The 20,000-nt window shown below is 39.9% G+C and overlaps 1 protein-coding gene across 2 annotated transcripts in view; it reads right to left on the bottom strand.

Annotated features, from left to right (window-relative positions):
* The window catches only part of RUNX1T1 (runt-related transcription factor 1; translocated to, 1 (cyclin D-related)), a 92,874-nt gene that overhangs the window by 925 nt on the left and 71,949 nt on the right, over nt 1-20,000 (bottom strand). For both annotated transcript variants that reach the window (XM_009575211.1, XM_009575212.1), the window contains exons 9-11: nt 15,166-15,234; nt 9,500-9,690; nt 1-343 (exon numbers count right to left, since the gene is read on the bottom strand). The exon at nt 1-343 is cut by the window's left edge and continues 925 nt beyond it. In XM_009575211.1, coding sequence (XP_009573506.1) covers nt 68-343; nt 9,500-9,690; nt 15,166-15,234 — 536 coding nt within the window. In that variant the 3' untranslated portion in view covers nt 1-67. The remainder of the gene's footprint in view (nt 344-9,499; nt 9,691-15,165; nt 15,235-20,000) is intronic.

The following is a 20,000-nucleotide window of genomic DNA, read 5'->3' as shown; positions in this document are numbered from 1 at the left end:
CATCTGAGGATGAGGAATTGGTTTCATTTTTTGTTGTGTTTTTGTTTTCAGAGTTTTGAGTTCAGTTTTAACGAGGAGTCGCCTCTATGGTGGATGGGGTTCCCGGGGTGGTGGACCTAGGAGTGGCTGCTGGTGGAGTGTCAATGGGGCTCCCGGCCCCGCTGCTGGGTGTCACGGAGGAGCTCACTGCTGGTGTCTCTCCTTGCTGCTGGGCTTGGAGGGTCTGTCCACAGATGTGATGGTGCTTCTCCCAGTCCTTATGCTGGCAAAATGAGCCACAGTATCGTGCTGTGTTGCAACCACTGCAGGTTTCACTAGCTTTCCGGCCACAGTTCCAGCAACTCTAGAAGCAAAAGAGAAGGGGGAGAGATGGGAGAAATTAGCGTCCTAAAATGTATATTTAAAACAGCTGTCAGGGAACTGCTAGTCCACCTTCTGCCTAATGATCATCGAGGCATCAGTAGGTACTACCTTGGGTGGCTGAACCTGTTCCACAGCAGCTGCAGTCACCTGGGGGACTCTGGCCCTCAGAAATGGGGCCAGAACAAAAGCAGCTATCTGCCAGTACCAGCGATGCAAACTGCAAGTCCTCCCCCATGTCCAGTCACCAGGAGCACGCTGACTAACATAAAGTTTCAGTAAAACTTCAGCTAGCTCCTCTGCCAGATTATTAAAACAAATAATGAAACATACACACAAAAAAAGTGCTTCTCTAAAAGCGGAGAGGGACTAATGCAAGAAAAGAGAGGGAGAAAAAGACCTAACGCATAGGTAAGAGTTGTTACCCCGGGAAAACCTCAATTTTAATCGTCTGAGTAATGCCATTTGACTCAGTGGCACTTCTGGCAGTGAATAGTTAAGCTGGAGCCTAAATCTTTGGCAGGATGGGGAAGCCACCGCAGAATATGTATGCTATTCACTTTCACACACTCTATAGCTATGCCAGCTGGATGCTGGAACATGGCCAATCTTTAAGTGATATTCCTCAACTACATAAAAAAAAGTCCCAATTTCAGAATCAAACAAAGATCTAAATCCAAAGCAACATTTTAAGGAAATTAGACATTTAATTGGAGTCAAGTGGCTTCTTTAGAAAACATCCGTGTGTTAGTTCCATCCTCCCCCTTTTTCCTGGGTGTAGGCTGTTTTCGGTTTTTTTTTCGGTTGGTTGGCTGGTTTTGTTTGCTTTTTGGCATAGGCACATACTGGCAGATGGGGGAAGAGTAACTGTCCAGTGCTCAACTGGTCTTTGAGATTGAAATCAAACGTACATGGCATTCTCAATTCATACTGATTAAACACACAGACTAAACCAGGTAATTAGAGATACATGTGTTGGGGACTTTTTTTTTTTTTAATTCATAAAATTGTTCCCATCTTTAAAAACACTTTTTAAAAAAGGTGGAATTACCAACACACAGAAACAGATGTTTCTGGTAGTTAAATGTCGGGAATTCAGACTCCTTGTCTGGCATCACCTGGTTTTGATTCAGTATTCATTGTTTCAGATTCGTTTTGCTCAAACTCTGTCCAGTGCTGGAGAGGTAAAACTACCTTTGGAAATGGATAGCTGTACTATTCTTGAACACTTTTTCTTTAAAAGACCTTTTATCTCCACAATGAAAAATAACTATACGTAGTTTAGAACACTGTACATGAACACGTGCATGCACAGACATAGTTACACATACACCAAAATGACCTGGCAAGTTTGTATTAGCATTTTAAAGAGATACAATGCCTCATCCTACTGACCAGAAAGAGAACAAATTGTGACATACCTAGATTCTCCTTCTTTTGCTATACTAATATTTCTCAACAGTCACATCGTACTTGTGAAAGTGTCATTTTGCCAGCTTGATGCTTGCACTGTGATCAGTAAACATGGTGTCATTCTGCTCCAACTGTGCTTGCACAGAATTTCCACCTACTGCCATGCCTGCTGATGTCCTAGATACTCATTTCCAACTAAATTGCCAGCCCTGGGTTTGGCCCATATTTCCCTTTATCCCCTCATCTGAAAACAAATACACATGTACAAAACCTCCTCATGCAGACTTTTCTGAAAAGACACTTTTCCCCACATGGAATAATGCTGAAGTCAACTAGCACCTGCCCAGGTGCAGGAGTCCTTCCCTTGTGCAGATCCGATTGCAAAATTGAAGTGCGTGCTTTAATTATGCTGGAATTATTATGAGGATGTCAAACTTTTTCTATTCAATTACCTATTTAGTTAATATAGACCAACTTCTGGGGAATCTTCATTTTGCTTCCCCTTTTGGGGAAGGCTTATCTGCACAGACAGAATTGTCTCCCAGATGTGACCAGAGCCACCGGACGATATTTCAGTATCTCACCACAAGATCTATATTGACGTCAGAAAACAGTCATTTAATTTTAACAGTATTGGTTCAACCTTCTTATTAAAATAGTCATCAGTTAACCATCAGCCTGTACAGAACATGAAAAGTGACACATAAGTGCAAGATTTTAATGAAGTGACAAAGCTCGAAGCTGGCTCCTTACGTGATTACTTAATGTGTCCTACATTGTCTGGTATGTGATTTTGTCCATTGGACTTACTATTTCTAATTCAACAGGTCATTACAGCTTTAGTGTAATTGTGGGAATAAAAGCACATAAAATACAAGAATTTCAAAATAAATTTTACAGCTCACATTTATGCAACAACTTATCGCATTTAAAAATTACTACAGTGCAAATCAGCGTAAACAAGCACACATGCCATGGGGAGCTTGCACTGTGATAGCAGCTGGATTTAACATGCAGAACTCCCTGTCCTACATAGTCCTCACCACTGTGGCCATTCATTGCTCCTTCCCATGTGTGAGTAGTGAAAAACAGCAGCAAAGATCAGGCTCGGGCACCGCAAGCTTTGGCAACAGACGATTTCTGTTCACATTGCTGGCTGGTAGCTCCAGAGCCCACATTCTGCTGAAGAAAAGCCAGGCTCGAGATGCCAGCTAATGTGCACCCCTGCTCACGTATTTCCAGTTGATCCAGCTAACACAGACACAGCTTGAGCTCACTATCAGATTGCACATGGTCAAGGTATCTTCCCTCCTGGGAAGCTCTAGCGGGTACCAGCAAAACAGAGCACCCTGGTTGAACTGTGTAGGCAGCACCTCGGATAACAGGGGACCAAAATGTCATGTTGGTGACAAGGTGGCAATCATCATACGAGGGCGTATGAGCAGGAATATGCTTTACACCTGAGTTAAGACTCTCCACCTCCTAGCACTGGCAAGGCTTGGCCTGGAGTGCTGTCCAGGTTGGGATGAGGCACTTCAAATACAGCAAATCAAGTAAGACAAATAAGACTTGGAAAGAACCCAGAGAAAGGCAGCCAGAATAATCCGAGATCAGATAAACACAAGCTATGAGAAGAGACTGAACAAACTGAGACTGTTAAACCTAAGGAGAGACAGTAGCCTGAGAGGGGATGGTAGCAGCCAAACATCTTGGAAGCTACTGCAGTGAAACAGGCAATGCCCATGTCTACATGGATGAACAGCAGAAATAACGGGATCAAACATCTGCAAGTAAAACTGGAAAGAGATGTTATAAGTAGTCTTTTTAAGGACAGGCAAAAATTGCCTAGAGGCAGTGGAGAATCTCCATCACTAAAGCACAGAAAAACCAGGTATCTCACAGGAACGATACAGCTAGAGGTGGGAAAGAGAGTAGCAGATCTCTCAAAGTCTCTCCTGGTTTATCTTCTCTGTCTTTAGGTAGTGACCTACTACACTGCACTTCCAGCTCGTGCTTTATAGAGTTCCAGATGTAGCTAAAACTACGAGGAGGACGGGATTACAGTTTAACTCTGCATTGATTTTCCTGTGAAATAGTGAGGTTATACAAAAGGCCAGATTCTCAGACTACATAATTCGATTTAACTTCACTACCTTGAAAATGGATTAATTCAATGAAATTGGGCTAAATTACACCAGATGGGAATCTCGCTCCAAATCTATGCCACTGATCTTATTTCATCCTCCTCTTTCAACTGACAAGGAACATCAGTCTTAGGTCAGAGCCTTATCTTAGGTCAGACACTTAATTCTCATGCACTTAAGCTTCCATCTTCAAACAACAGAGCTCAGAAACTTCTGTTCGCCATCATGAAAAATCTTAAAAACAAATAGTCTCCATTTCTGTGGTCTCCAGTACCAGGACACATACTTGTCAATAATTTTGCCCATCCTGTCGCTTTCATCTTTGAAATATGTAACCACAATTGAGTATTTGCCTTCCTCTAACACCTCCAGCTGAGACTCAGTGTAGAGCTGGCTTAAAGAAGAAAAAAAACCCAAATGGACTGTGACATGTCAAAGAGATGATGAACTCTGAAATGCCGTAATACAGTGTCAAACACTGCTCTGTCATCTTTGACAAATTCTGGATTTCTCCAGCTTATCAGGAAAGGAAGCATGGCTGGGTATGAAGAACCCAGATTTTTCCCGGTTCTGCAATTCCCATGTCGTTCAAAATTCTATCACTGCTAACCACAAGAAAAAGAACATCTAGAAATCACTGAAACTACAGTGGCGTAAACGAGGACTATATGAGCCACTGAACACCAGTGCAAAAAAACAGCAAAGTTGTTTATGAAAATTCTATCCAAGACCCGTTAGAAAGGGAAACACATTGGTACTTCGGAAATTCCCATGCTGTGTCAAAATGCAGCGCTCCATATAAAGATATTCAAACCTTTAGATGCTTCTAGTAAAGTTACACCTATCACTGAACACTCCAGGCTTGCCCAAGCCACTGTTCATTGTGTGAAGTACATCTATGTTCATACAAGTCAGCATGAAAGAGTGGTCAGGCCTTGGAACAGGCTGCCCAGGGAAGTGGTGGAGTCACCATCCCTGGAAGCATTTAAAAGACGTGTAGATGAGGCGCTTAGGGACATGGTTTAGTGCGCATGGTGGTGTTGGGTTAACGGTTGGACTCGAAGATCTTAGAGGTCTTTTCCAACCTTAATGATTCTATGATTCTATGATTCTATGAGAGAAGCTAAATCCTGAAAACAGAAGTCCGGAGAAGCATATGGAAGAGACGTGCAAGCTGGCTAGCTAGGCTTAGCTTAGGAGTCTGGGGCAGTGCCAATGTTCACATCACATCTGGACCGATCCTGTGCAGAACACATGGCTCTGGCGCCTCTGTACCACCCACCACTGCAGGGGATGATGTGCTACTTTCTAAGAGATGCCCAGTCAAAAAAATTAAACATTAGCTGACATATGTATTAAATTTAATACCAGCCTAAAAAACAGGCTTGCCTGAATCACAGCATCTGATGCTCAGAGTCAGGTTTGCTGGCACAGTCCTGGTCTCAATGGATTGGTCAGCAGAGATTGAACCCAGCTGTCTTCAAAATGTCAGGTAAGTGTGATATTCACATACAACATGAACTGCTGCAATATAAACAAGCCCTAACATTACACATCTCTTAAAAGCAGTGTTGGACCAGTTACATACTTGTTTTATCTGAGCAGATGTCAGCATCTGCTTTAAGTAGAGAGAACCGAAACATTTGTGTTCCTTTCCCGTCCCCAGCCCCCACCCTACTCAGAAGTGAGGAAGAACACTGAGTGTCAGATTTTTCAGTGGCATTTTATACCAGAGCAGAAAGACAGATGTTTTGATGATTTTTTTTTTCCCCTACAATCTGGGCAGCCAGTCTCTTTGCTAAGCTGTTCGCCCTTACTATTAAAATTGATTTGCACAACAGTACATCGCAGCCAAAGCAAGCAGAGCAGTCATTAAAGAGTAGGCTGCTCACACATGTTTCTGTACTTAGCCAAGTCAACTGCTGATGAATGGGTCATCTTTTGTCAAGCAACTGTAAGGAACTGGTAAAGAAATAATTTGTGGTTCAGGAACAGCCATGCTGACAGGTAGGCCTTCTCCTGTCCTTTTGCTTTCCAACAGCAGTGTGCTCCGTTTGCTGGTCTTCAACCATTCTCTCGTTATAATAACAGAATATAATGAACATGTCCTGGTCAGTCGCAAGGGCTTATGCCAAGAAATTATGGAAATCTTTAGAAAGTAAATGTACAGACACTGAAGCAGTGGCACTGCGAATTAAATCATACTGAATAATTCAAACACAAGCAAAGAACAATAGTTCAACAAGTGACCAGGTCAGGTCAGAAATTAAAACTATACTATGTAATGTGGTGATTCTCAGAATATTGCAGACCACCTCTTAAAAATCAGGATGCTTCCAAATATCACACCTCCTCTATTAGTCCTCTCACTGTCCTAAGGCCCCTTTATTTTGCTCCAGTCAGTTCAAAATGTCCAGCTTCACTGTTTTCTTGCAGACAGTCTTGCAGTCAGGGATGCTACTTTTTCTGGGTTAAAAACAAAGCAAAACAAAAAACCCAAGAACAACAACAACAAAAAAACCCCAACCAATCTGCTTCTCTTTGTGAGACCTCTGAAAGGTCTTGGATGAGAAGACTACGTATTATCTTAAAATTATAATAATTACAAAAATCTTAAGTCTTAGTACTAGTTATCACTTTGAGCTCTGGAGAAGACTGCAGTAAAAATCATGCCACAGAGTCTTCACACCAGAGCAGCTTCAATAAGCCTCCACTAGGTCCAGGTTGCATTTCACTAAATAACAAATGAAGAGCTGTAAGGGAGAAACCTTGCCAATAGACAGGGAGTGGTCGTATCAGACGAAAATTGTATCTGATATATTAGAAACCTGATGCCAAATTCCCATCTCCATTCATAGTTTCCACAGCCAAAAGAACAAATGACACCCGTGGGAGAAATATTCTCTGTCAGGAACTGCATGGAGATTATACAGCAGCCTATACTGAGCTCTCTTGCAGGCCTTGTATGACGTCCTGCCAAGGATAAGAAATAAGTAGTGATGCTCAGCCTCCCTCTAAATCTGTAAGACTGCAGAAGCTGCTACTTCAGCATCCTCATATTTGGAACTGGAAATATTCTAGCCCTGGAAATATTACTCCAGTGCCTCTAGTACGCAGGAATCTGCGTTGCTGGAAGCGTACTGCTGAAAGTTGTAAACAGAGACAAGTTTATGGAGACTTACAACCGAGACAAATGAGGAGGGACATTCACAGATATATCAAGAAACAATGAACACCAAAGCAAACGTGAGGTTTTATTCCTCAACCCTAATAAACACAAAGTCTCATCTCCAAAGAAACCATTTTCGAACACTGGCAAACTGATCTCCTGTCCTCAAAGATGAAGAAAAAGGCTGGTCCATTTTTACAGGAGTTATCAAAAAAAAGAAAGGACAGCCTGAGTTAACAGGTAATCATGAGCAGCATTGCCCTCAGTGTTTGGAGTCTGGCATAATTAGAAGCCGAAGAATGATTATACAAACTTAATAGATACATCTAACTCTCAAATAAGTATCACTGTCATCTCCCTTCAGAATTAACCAAGCACCTGTAAACACAAACTGAGCAAACTTGAGTTCTCTCTGCAGGTTTACTAAAACCTGCATTTTTCACCTCAAAACAGCCACCCTAATGTGCCACTCATGACCACAGGGGTGAAAGCTGCAGGACCAGGACACTAGACTTCATTTCTAGGTCCAGGAGGCTTGTATCCTCCCTGAGAATGCACAGCTCTGAGAACATCTCTAACCCTATGAGACACCTTTCATTAGAATGCAATTAAAAGAATTATTTGCCTTTTTTTAAAGTCTTGTTTCCAAGAAGTGAACAACCTCATAAGCAATCTGGTGGAGAAGAAGTAAAGATGTCTGTTGTTATAGAGCCTTTTCCAGAGCTATGACTGCTGAGGAGTGAATTACAGCACACAAACTCTCTACGCGTTCCTTTGGATGCACATTTGCTTGTGGAAGAACGGGCTGTATGTCTGTATGTATTGGCACATAAGTACTTCCTCTGTCCTGCCTACACTATATCAGTTCACTAAACAGATTTAATTCGCAGTTTCCTCCAAAGGAGGAATTTTGGTTTTAACAATAAAAGTCTTTTGTATATATACACACACAAAATGACAGCTCTTTAATGATGCTAAGTCAGACAAATGCCCTTTCTATGAACATAGTACAGGAAAAATGTCCTTGAGTATCTCAGATACAAAATGCCAATAAATTGAATTTATGTCTCATTTAATCTACAATGGAACAGTTAGTACTTAAAGGGTACATACACTTCCCCTAGTCCCTTTCTTCCTGAGAAACTTTCAGATGCTGAAAATCAATTCCTTTTGTCTCCTTGTTATTCATCTGCTACACATTAAGGAGAAACTCTGGGCATTCAGTGATCCCACAATGGTCTTTCATCTCCAGAGAAGCCTGGTATGAATTAAAATCTTACGCTCCCTCAAATTATGGATGCATACTGCAGCATGCCACCGACTTATCTGCTTGTGATTTTTGCCAGTTTTCTCAGCATGCTGCAGCTAGCTCATCTGCATCTTTCAACTTAAATGACTCTTCTACAACACTGCCCATCCAGCCCATGAAAAGTGCTTGTGTACCAGCGTACACAAATACACATCGCGCACAACAGGTACCGCCATCTACTCTTTTCATTTCAGTGGCCTTGAGAGATGAAGATTATATATAAATAACTTTTAACTGCCATAATTTCTTTGTTATGTCTGTTTTTAAGTTTTAACTTAGGACATTGTTTTTCTGTAACGACATAAAATTTAATTGCTGTCAAGACTGCTGCAGCACTGGTCAAACACCCGCTGTTCCCTCACTCCCAGCTTCCAGCCAGTCGTTCTGCTGGATGTCCCGTACCGCAGCAATTCATGGCTTCCACTCTCACGTCTGAAAGTAAATCAAGGCTTAACATACTTATTCTTATTTTACTCTTCGTTGCTCTTTCAGCTATTCTTCCTCCTTCCAAATGCTGTTTGCCCACTCCTCAACTCTCAAATAATCCCTACACCCAAAGTAACACATGCAAAATAAAGAAACACTTGCAAATCTACATTCACATTCTGTCCTGCAGGAACCATCATCTTTTGCTAATCGCTTCTACATCCAATACTTTCCCCAGACAAGCTTTTAGCCACCTTGCTCTACAATCTCTTAAATAACTGTTTCTTTGTTTAAATTAGATTTCATTGTGAAATATTTTCTACCGAACAATCTTGTTATCTATTCAATATGGTAGTCTGAAGATCTTTAAAATAAAGCTACCGAAAAGCTAAATTAGAACAGAAATGTGCGCATTATATGTAACCCTGAACAGCAGTGAAAAGGTGAGAACACAGCTCAAGTTCACTAGCTATTTTGGGCTCAGATTACAACGTAGCCAAGAAAATTTGGAGCTCAGCACGCGCCTGAAATATGCGTCCAAAGCAACTCTGCGAACAGTTAATAGTGGGCACCGAACTCCGATGTCACACAAAGAGCCTGTGCCAGCTAGACTAAAGCCAGCCCAGATACACCCATGGTATGCAGCCACAGGTGATGCCAGCCCAGCAAAGACCTTACCTCGCTTGAATCCTCCTGCTGATTGATAACAGCTAGTGCATCCTCTGCAGCCTGGCGCTTGGCTTCGGCAACAGTGCGCTCCATCTTAGCTCTCTCTGAAGTGATCATGTCGTGAGCTTTCCGCTCTGCCTCCGACACTGCCTTCTGCAACTCGGCCATCGCCTGACGCTTTACTTCATTGACAGCTTCCTCTACAAGGGAGGGGAGAAAACCTCTTCAGCACAGGACGTTGGGCACACGGCTACGTAGGACTGATGCATGAAATGCAGTGGAGACTCTATCATACCGAGAGTTTTCATTTCAAGAAGGACACAGAGGAACCTGGTTCCTCAAGACCCTTCAGGACCACCCAGGTGCTTCTTTAGTTCCCCATCATCGAAAGCTCCCACTAACACTTGTGATGATTCTTGCTATTTTGATTCACAGTCAGTACTTCTGTAAGTACAGACATTTCAGATCTCTGGTGCGTTATTTTTGTAATCTTTTTCAACATGTTACTTGGAAAATTGGGTTTGCAGCACACCAGATTTATGAATATCTTTGGCAGAAATTATTATTTAAGACATAATATTACAGATTTTTTTCAAAATGTATCCTTAAGCTCTGGAAATGAAGATAAGATTTATAGTCATTAACAATGTTTTTCCCCATATGTTAATGAATAAATACATGAGGTTAAAAAATCCCCAAGAGTTTCTTTAAAAATTTTAAATCACTGGTCTGATATCTTTTCCGGGGCATATAATTTTACGAGCCAAAATTAAAATTTGTTTATGAACATTCACTTGACCTCTTGATCTCTCCTTCAAACCCCTGTTTACACTGTGAAGACTCGACTTCCTGGCTCCGCCGAGCTCTTAAGCACACCACAGCCAGCAAGGCTTCAGCACACAATTAACACCGAGCAGGGGCACACCGCTTCACTAAATTCAAACCTTCATGCTTCTTGCAAAGTAACTAAGTCAGTGTGAGCCTTTTCTTCGGTATATACTAGCGTCATATCTTTTATTCCGGAAAACACAGATTGTCACAAATTAGTTATTTGGGTTTTGATGCAGGAAGAGTGCAAAGATTTTACTAATGAACAGCCTTTTAATTGACAACTAAAACAAGTAATTTTTTTTTTAATTAACTGCTCTAATTAACAAGGAAACCATCCTCCCCCTGAATTAGTTTATCTAATTTTCATCTTTATTCAAAGCAAAATGACAATGATTAATTGAAAATTTAATAAGCAGTAATTATTAACTTGGCAAACCTAGTACCAATTAACACTCTATTAAAACTAATTATGACATGTTTCATTCAAGTGTTTGCACTTAATTGTTTCATCCACTTAAAAACCACCTTAATTAAATGTTCTGTTTAATTAAAAACATAGATTTCTAATAAAAATGTTTTACTGTAGATTAAAATCTAAGCGTTACAACCGTGTTGCGGGTTTGAGTTTTAGTCCATGTATTTAGCCCTTGTATTTGTGTGCATGCACATGCACATAGACCTAACTCTTACATACAGATACTGTGTCAACAACTCTCTTGAGTTTTTATGTCTCACAGCTCTGCACTTGTTATTTAAAAAAGATAAGGACTACATGCAGCCTCCGTTTTCAGTTATTAAGCAAATTACAGCAAAAACTTAACTTTAGGCCATGTACTGACTAAAACTGAATTAATTAAAATCAAAAAAGAGTTCTATTATTCTACGCGTGTGTGTGTGTTACGTGTGTGCATGTCTGCGAGAGATGTTTCAACTGAAGTTTTCGAGGGAGGGGAATTCAGAGATAAAACTTATGCCTTTATTTTTATGAGGCTGAAAATATGCCCTTATATTACCCTACCATAAATGTTGTTTAGGGAAAAGCCTCAGGAGAGGAAAAAATCATACCCTTCAACCATACAGCCAAGGCTTAATTTACTTTGAATATTCAAGGTGAATTAAAATTCTATCTAAGTGGCAATACAGGACAATAATTTTTGCTTACGATCAAAGCTGCAGCTAGACTAATTGTATATGCAAATCAGGCAATTTATATTTAAATTATGCATTCCTATTCTAGTCCCACAGGCACACACAGATCAGCAAAGGGAATTGGTAGGACATTTGCAAGGTGCTTGAATATTTATTACCAACTGCAAACATTCACTGATCGTGAGAAAAGAAATATACACAGGCAAACATACAGATGCAATTTTATTACCATTTTCATAAAAATGAGGCAACTTAAATACAGACATTTTGCGTCTATGAACAAAGTGGATTTCTTTGAGAAAATCTGTAGTCTTGCTGATATTTGCTACGAATAGAAATTATCTTTGTATGGCATGATGCACTTTCATTACATCATATAAATTCAGTCTTATGTTGAGGTGTTTGCAGTGGTTAGAAATGCCAGTTTAAACTATTATATTAAACAGAAGCACAATATTCGAACGTTTTACAGAGACTTCTAATTTTATAGTTTTTAATCCTACATAATCTACTTCTTTTCAGTCCAAATACAGAAATTGAACTTTATATTCTAACTTCTATATTGCGTAAGTGTTTTTTGCAAAGCTTTGGAGAGTGTGAAGATGCTAAAAGTGCTTACGAGGCCATATGCCTGACTAATACTTTTTAATTGGCATAAACTATGGATTGGACTTTAGCATTTGCATTAACTTTGACCACAGAATTTGTGTTGTGCTATACTAAGTGTGAAACCAAATAGTTAAAATATGTCTCTGCTTTTCCAGAGACTCATGAGAGAAGCTCCAGGGAGCCAACAGCCTGTGTGGAATAGGCATTACTCAGCGTGATCAGAGGTCCTTGGAGCTGACTGAGGAGAGGTTCTCAACTCATCATTCACTCCTGTATATAACCCAACATGATGATTCACCAGCCAGCTCCCGGTCACCTCCCTCACATCGTGGGCACACTCAGTCCACACGGTGAAAAAGGAAAGGTGGTGGGCAGGGGTGCAGTCCTGTGCCACCATGACATTTTGCGTCATCTCACTCTCAGGACCCTGGGTCTTTACTGTCCTTGTATGACAAAGTATGGTCATTCCACACCTGTTTGGTAACTCCAGAGCTTAACTCCAGTAAGTAACTGGAGTAACTGGTAACTCCAGTCCAGAACTGCCATGAACAGTAGGCCTTGCTGTGTGATAGGAGATGGCTGGAAGATGGTTTCCTCATGACACAGAAAGAAGCTAAGGCAGCAGCCCACAGTGGGCCTGGGATCCCCTCAGTATTTAATAAAGAGAAATAGGTATTTCCAGAGAGCAAGTCATCCAGCCTATGATCTGACTGATCCTCTCCACATGCCTGCCTCTCTCTTGACTACTGAGGGCCACTAAGAATTTGGCTTGGACTCTTCATCTACATACCTTTAATTCAACGAGATGAATCAGGACACTGATGACTTTCCACTGATGTATGAATCTGAATTGGGTTCACATGGCTTTAATTCACAACGTGCTGCTCACTATGTGCTTGCTCCAACAATCACAAAAGCACGTGCTTAACTTGGTATATTTAAAGAATTGCGCTGGAGTCTATCAATCTCCAAAAGTTTAAAGTGAATCCCTTTTTCACAGGATTTTGAGGTTGCTTATTAACCGTTTTTCTGCCAAATTCTTTCAGTTCAATGGATTCAGCATCCCAATCAGACTTTTATATTTGATTCAGCTGTCTACACATTGGTCTTTACAGACGTTTCAGATACCAAGATATCCACACTGAGCCCAGCAGAAATGACTTGTGAGAGATTTGCAGCCTTCTTGACTGGCAGCTGCAGCCTAGCCAGGAACCTACGGAGCATCTCAAATGGCACTAGAGACCTATTCTTACAGAGCTGAATTGCACCTTTACTGCCGTGAACTGATTATGAACTTGTGGAGACCTCCAACTTCAGTGCACCCTCCTGAAAATGAAGGCCCATGACTTATGAAAAGCAGTATGCTTTCTGATGTTTTACTACTCTTAGTAACAGATACAGGTGTACATCCTGTAAGGAGTCAGACTTCTTTTTATTCTCCAATTCACAGGCAAGCTGTGGAATGCAGGGAATCTGATTTAAACCCACATCAGCATGAAAATAAGAGACTAGAAATGGGACCAATGGAAAAACTTTGTTTCAAAGGAACCGATGACATATATGTTCACAAGATGATATGTCACAGCTCCTTTACACTACCATTTGTGGATATATGCAATGTGAATGCACATCCAATTTTATAACTCAGGCCAAAAACTTCAATTAACTTGAAGCTAGCTTATTTGCTGGCTTATGAAGAAACGTTTTTTCTTCTGTTGTACTGCATCTAGGAGTCATAAATGACCTGATATGCCAAACAACATCAAAACCTAGATTCTGCAAGAAGAATAAAGTTCCTGAAATTCAACTGAATAATGCTCCTCTTATTGAGATTTCCTGGGACTGCATATATTTTTCTTATTTTTCATTTAAGATGTTAACATAAATATGGTAAAAAAAAAAACCCAAAACTTTTGGGTACACAAGAGCGTTGCGTTACAAAGGCTACACTTTTCTTGGACAAAAGAAAAAGTTGTAGATTATTTTGTTATTTTTCACATAAATCACAGCAATTTCAAAAATATTAATTTACATATTGACAAATGTAGACTTTACATGATAAACCCACATCACATAAACAACACAACTTCTTGTCTGATGCAAAAATATGCCAGCAGAACATTTTTACACATATGTTCTGTATCTAGCTTAAAATACACCAAGGAGCAGCAAGCAGTTACAGGAGATTTGAGCAGAAAGCGTCAAAACTGCTGCATATTTGCCATTTAATCATTAACTCCTGTTCAGACAGCTGCAGTAGACTTCATGGTTATACAGGTGTTCAAAAGGGGTGTGTGTGTATGAGCGTATATACAGAAGCTCAGCTACGTCACTGGAGTTCAAGAGCTACCTCCCAGCCCCTCTGAAAACAAGGAAACTCTGATAGCGATGTTGAAAGAGCAAAAGTTTAGCTTCCAGCACCGCAACAGGATCCTTGCCAGGAAACTCCTGTGCTCAGGCAGAGTTTTAAAGTGTTGAAGAAAACTCTGTACAACCACAGCCTGGGCTTTTCAAGCCCAGGGAAGACACTGAGCCGGTGCAACCACCCAGAGCAGCTGCAGAGATGCGATCTTGCTTACTTCATTGAAAACTTTGCAAGTTTATGAGCACAGACTTCACTGGGGGCTGACAGGCACAAAATCTTTTTAAAATTAAGAACGGTTACATTGCATAGCTGGAGGTTTTTCTTTAACAGGTATACTTAGGTTTTTTCCCTCTATGGGGAATTCTGACCTTAAATAGGTAAGAACCTTGAAGCTTAAAAAAAAAAATCCCACACAAACTTTTTTTTTTAAATTGCTAACAGACTGAAACTTTAGCATATCAAGTTTCAGCCTGAAACCATTATAACCCCAGAAAATAGGGGTCCTTAATGGAAGTACTGATATCCCCCTAACTATAGCAGCAGATGCTTCTATTATAAAGATTATTTCATGTCCTGATCAGTTCCAGTTTAAGATTATTAAACACAATTTCTTCCTGTTACTAGTAAGCCCCCCCCTTTTTTTCTCATTCCTCACATCAGTGCATTAACAACTGCACACAGCTGCCAGAAGACTAAGCTGGTGTTTTTAAACAGTTCTTACCAGCTTTCTTCCAGATCTCCTCTGGCACGTATCCAGACGCAGGCCTGTGAAGGAATTCCCGATGCGATTCTGCAGGAGGAGGGGGTGCGGAGGGAAAAAGAAAGAGCATCGTAAGCAATCCTTGCTTGTTGAGAACAAGGCTTAGAGAAATACCTTTTCCTTTTACTCAGACAAAAACAATCATGGGAAGTTTTTTCTTACGTGAAATACAACGGGTGCCATGGCCGTAGCTCACGAATGTCACATAGACCAGATCAATGTTTAGGACTCGAATGTCTCATCTTAAGCCAAGCTGAGACTAGTTCACTTTATTTTTATTTTACAGCGTTTCAAGTCAACTCTATATGCAGTTTCCACGCCTTTAAAGCTGGCTTTGCGAGACCAACTGAGGGAGTGACGTGCTCCATCCTTTGTCATTATGTTTATGAAAAGGAAGAAGAAAGAGGGCAACAGTCCGCACTTGGCACTTCTGCTCTGTGAAAACAGAATGGCCACTGACGAGTGAAGATAAAAGCCAAGAAGTCATTCCAGTGATCAAATAAGCTGTCCACAGAAAAAGAAAGGGGTGTTTCTACATGTCCAGAGCTACGCTTTCCTATATCTGAGCCCATGTTGGCAACTGGAGCTGCACGAGTTTGAAAAACAGAACCTTTAACTTTAGGTTAAGCCCCTAAATACATATACTGCCAAACAACCTCACTGGAGCTGAAGCTCATAATTCACCCATATATTTCCATCACATTTTGACAGCTCTCTCCCCCCCCCTCTTTTTTTAAAGGGTTTAACCTCTGGGCCTGAGCCTAAGAGCTCTGAAATCAGCAAGATCCTTTCCACACAGACTTCAAAGACGCAAGATCAGACCATACAGAAAGAAAATTCACTTTGGCCTGAAATCTAGCATACAGATTCTCAGCAGATGAAAAGCTACTCTTTTCAAATACAATTTAAAACCCGATTAACTATTTTTCAAAGTAATACAGGAGAAATTGAAAAAAAAAAACCCCATAAAGTTCATCGCCATGATTACTATTGCCTGTGTGCTAGAATTCAATCGTCAAAATAAAATAACTTGATTTCTTACATTAGAGATAAGGTTTGCATCTTCTTAGAGATGGTGCTAGAAATTAAACATCCTGTTTGATGGCTGAGTTTGAAACATAACGAAAGTACACATGCCGTTCTCTGAAAACTAACTTTTACTAAATATATTCATTTTTGTATCTTAAAGTTATTATTCAATAACTTGGTCAAAAAGTAGTACTTTTAAGAAAAAGGTTGAATCATTAGGTTTTGCAGATCGTTTTTTACACCACCATACATACGCATGCAGTACAGTAGGCTACAGAAACTTAAATACATTTATAAGATGACATTTAATATTGCAGACAGCTAACAAAGGTGGAAATGACAGTGGCCATTTCAGCTACGCAGAGAGTAGGGAATCCCGATCCCTGCGCGCTGTTCCACAGATGCAGTTTCTAGCACATGGATCTGCCGACACGGATGGGGTGGACTGAATCTTCCCATCTGACAGGCAGCTGAGTGGATTTCCCCAGCTCTTCAGTTTGCCACTGAAGTATGGGATGAAAATAAAATGGATTTTTGTAGGCAGAATTTCACACCTCTCGAGCATAGAATGATGGGGGTGTGTGTGTGCAAGATTCTGCAAAACAGCTAACTGTTTACGTTGGTTTAATCGACATGACAGAGGACTTCAGACCTGATACTGAAAATGGGAAAATTCTCAGTATCACTTGGCTCATGTGATTCTGGAGACGACGAGTATCATTGTGTACGCTTCTCTCATCCCTTGGAGGCTTTTAGACTTACGGGAACAGTGCCAGTTCAGTCAGGGACAGAGGAGGCAGCAGAAAACATTGCTCGAAAGCTCAGGAAAACTAAAGGCAAAAAACTAAAATGCTCTTATTTGCTTCCCTGCCATACCTGCAGGAAAAGACCCAACCAGACTCCAAATGTGGCAAAACAAGGGGTTTGTTGCATTCACGTCTTGTGTTTTGTGTTGAGTTTTCCCATCTGCTCTTTAAGGTACCATCCACTGCAAGGGGATCATAACCTTCCGTTAAGCCCTTTACGGGGCACTTAGTATTAAAAATAAAAAGAGATGTGGAGCTGATTTTTTGGTACACATGACTTTCCAAAAATGGAATTCAATGACATAAATGACCAGATTGCCAGCTAATTGTTAAAATTTCCAAAACATAAACATCAATCAAGCTCTTATTCCAACCACAAATTATTTACATGAGGAATGAGATCCCTGCAAGAAGAATTAAATCAAGAGCTTGTGAGAGACTTTCCCATAGTTTGGAATGGCACACAAAAAAAGACAAGAAGCACTTATGAAGATAATAAAAACCATATTTTCCAAGCAAGAAAAATATTATTAACATGGCTATTGTTTAGTCAGTGGTGATGAGTCCATGAAAACAATCTTCTTTTGGGGGCTAAACTACAGGATGTGGTTTAAACTACAGAGGATTTAAGTCTGATATTACTATTATTTTTAAGGTAAGGTGTGCTTCAGATTAAGAATCACAGAACTTGCTCACTAAAACTAAAACACAAAAGATCTTAACTTGGACGTCTAGCAAACTCAAACCAAAAGTAACACAATCAAGTGAAGTCCCTAAAACACTAAATGTAAAACCAACTGCAAAAAGCCATAATGAGGAAGAATGCACTATATTAACTGACTGACTGCAGCACCTAGAAGTCAAAGTAAATTCTGCCTGGAAGGAAATGGAATTAAATCAGACAAAATTAGGAATAACCTGAAGCGACAAGGCAGCTCATACAGAAAAGGATAATGGAAAAAGCTTTACATGTCAGACATAATACAGGTTTGTTAATGGCGAATATATAACAGTGTTATTATGCAGAACAAAGGGATGTACACTACTGAATTTACTTGACATTCATGGAGAGGCATGGTTTGAGAGCCGTTGTTGATAATCAGTCTGGTTGCTACTGAACCACATGGAAAAGCCCAACAAGGAAAATAAAAAGCACATATACATGACAGTAATCAATACTTGCCTGTGAAAAGTCTATATGAAGTAAAAATAAAACAGATTTTGAAATTGAAAATGTTTTTGGAATTTTCTATTTTAATGTGAAATATACTTTTCAGTAATAAAGTTGCTGGACTGGCACATGAGGAAAAGACAGAAAAATTGGTCTCACTTTCAGACCTCACATTCTACTGAATAGCATGGAACAACATAATGCATTGTTGTCTAAAATATACAGAAAAAGTACTATTTTTAGTCTATCCTGGATTTTTTTTTTAATAAGAAAGAAAACTGACCAAAAAAAATCCTATAGTCACAATATGGTGCCACGTTCCATATGGGCCCTGATTATTTATTTCAAGAACGGATTCAACCATAAGAATCATCGACAGTTAATTGATCAAAAAGGTTCTGGTGTTCAGCAAGTAGAAATATCCTGTAGATCTCTCATTTTTCGTGGTTTTTAAGGTAAAGAGAATAAGTGCTGAGAGTACTGAAAGAGAGAGATGTGAAGTTGTAAGAGCAGAAATAAATATGGGTCTGGGAAGTGAAAGTGAGACGAAAAGTTAGGATCAAATAAAGGAGGTGAACTCTCATATGATAATAAGGACCAAACCCAAGAAAATAGAATAGAAAGACTTAAAAGGAAAAGATTTGTTCAAAACTGTCAAAAAGCTTAATTCATATTTGGAAAGAAGGAACAGAAGATGGGTTGAAAATATAAACAAATGGAGATTTTTACCACTCGACAATGACACCAAAGCCTATAATAACAAAATTAATAAGAAACAGAGATGAACAGCTGATCTTTTGGGGACCTTTTAGAATCTATTGTATTTACGAAAACACTGGCAACGACAACAATACCCTATATGCCATGGAGAACATTAGGGCTCAAGCATAATAAAAGCTGCATATAACCAGCCCTGAACTATATGAAATATATACGCTTTCATATGTATTTATATGCTTGTCATATTTCATATGCAAGTTTTGCTTCATTCTACCCTATAATAAATGTAACACCATTGGTGGGATGCAGGCAACAAACTTCTCAGAGGAATAAATATTGACTGCCTTGTTTGTAAGAGACAGGCTCAAAAGCGTGCCACTGCAATTAATGGAATATATAGATACAAATCTGAAGAAGTGTAATACTGAATGAGACTACCTTGCTACTCTTGTTTCAAGTATTTTTATGTACATCTTTACCCTTCTTTGCTCTCTAACGCATTTTTGTTGCTATTATAACACTCCTTGAACACACGTGAAATTGCGTTAAAAATATAGTTGTATTCTCATTTAAAAAGAATAAGAAAAGGAAAACCACACAGGTACCGTATTACTGAATCATCCTCAACCAAGAACAAACTTCCAATAACTAGCACCAATAGATTTTCTGTCTTTTATGCCACCTATGAGTTATTTTGCAAAGCACGACAGTAAAAAGGGTGGTATAAGGAATGGATAAAAGTGACCCTAGTCCCAAGGAGGTCAGAAATGAATACTGAGAATACAAATCCACAATGTTTCTGCAGCTGTAGCCCTATCTAACAGCATGCAATTCAGTACGCCACAACCCAGCCCAAACCCCCCGTGCAGAGAGTGGATTAAGAGCAATACTTAATATCATCAGTGGCCAGTATTACAGAGTCTTTACATTCTAGAATTACAAGTTATAAATTTTACTGTGGTATTCACAGCATTCCCGTTAGCTCATGTTGAGAATATCATGCATATCACAGCAATGCCGATTATCTGCAAATGGCAAAGGAAATATTTTATAATCGCAGCATGAACAGA

Source organism: Fulmarus glacialis, unplaced genomic scaffold, assembly GCF_000690835.1.
Source record: "Fulmarus glacialis isolate BGI_N327 unplaced genomic scaffold, ASM69083v1 scaffold12473, whole genome shotgun sequence".
Classification (NCBI taxonomy): domain Eukaryota; kingdom Metazoa; phylum Chordata; class Aves; order Procellariiformes; family Procellariidae; genus Fulmarus; species Fulmarus glacialis.
The sequence above is the reverse complement of the archived record's forward strand: the minus strand, read 5'-3'. Positions and strand labels throughout refer to the sequence as shown.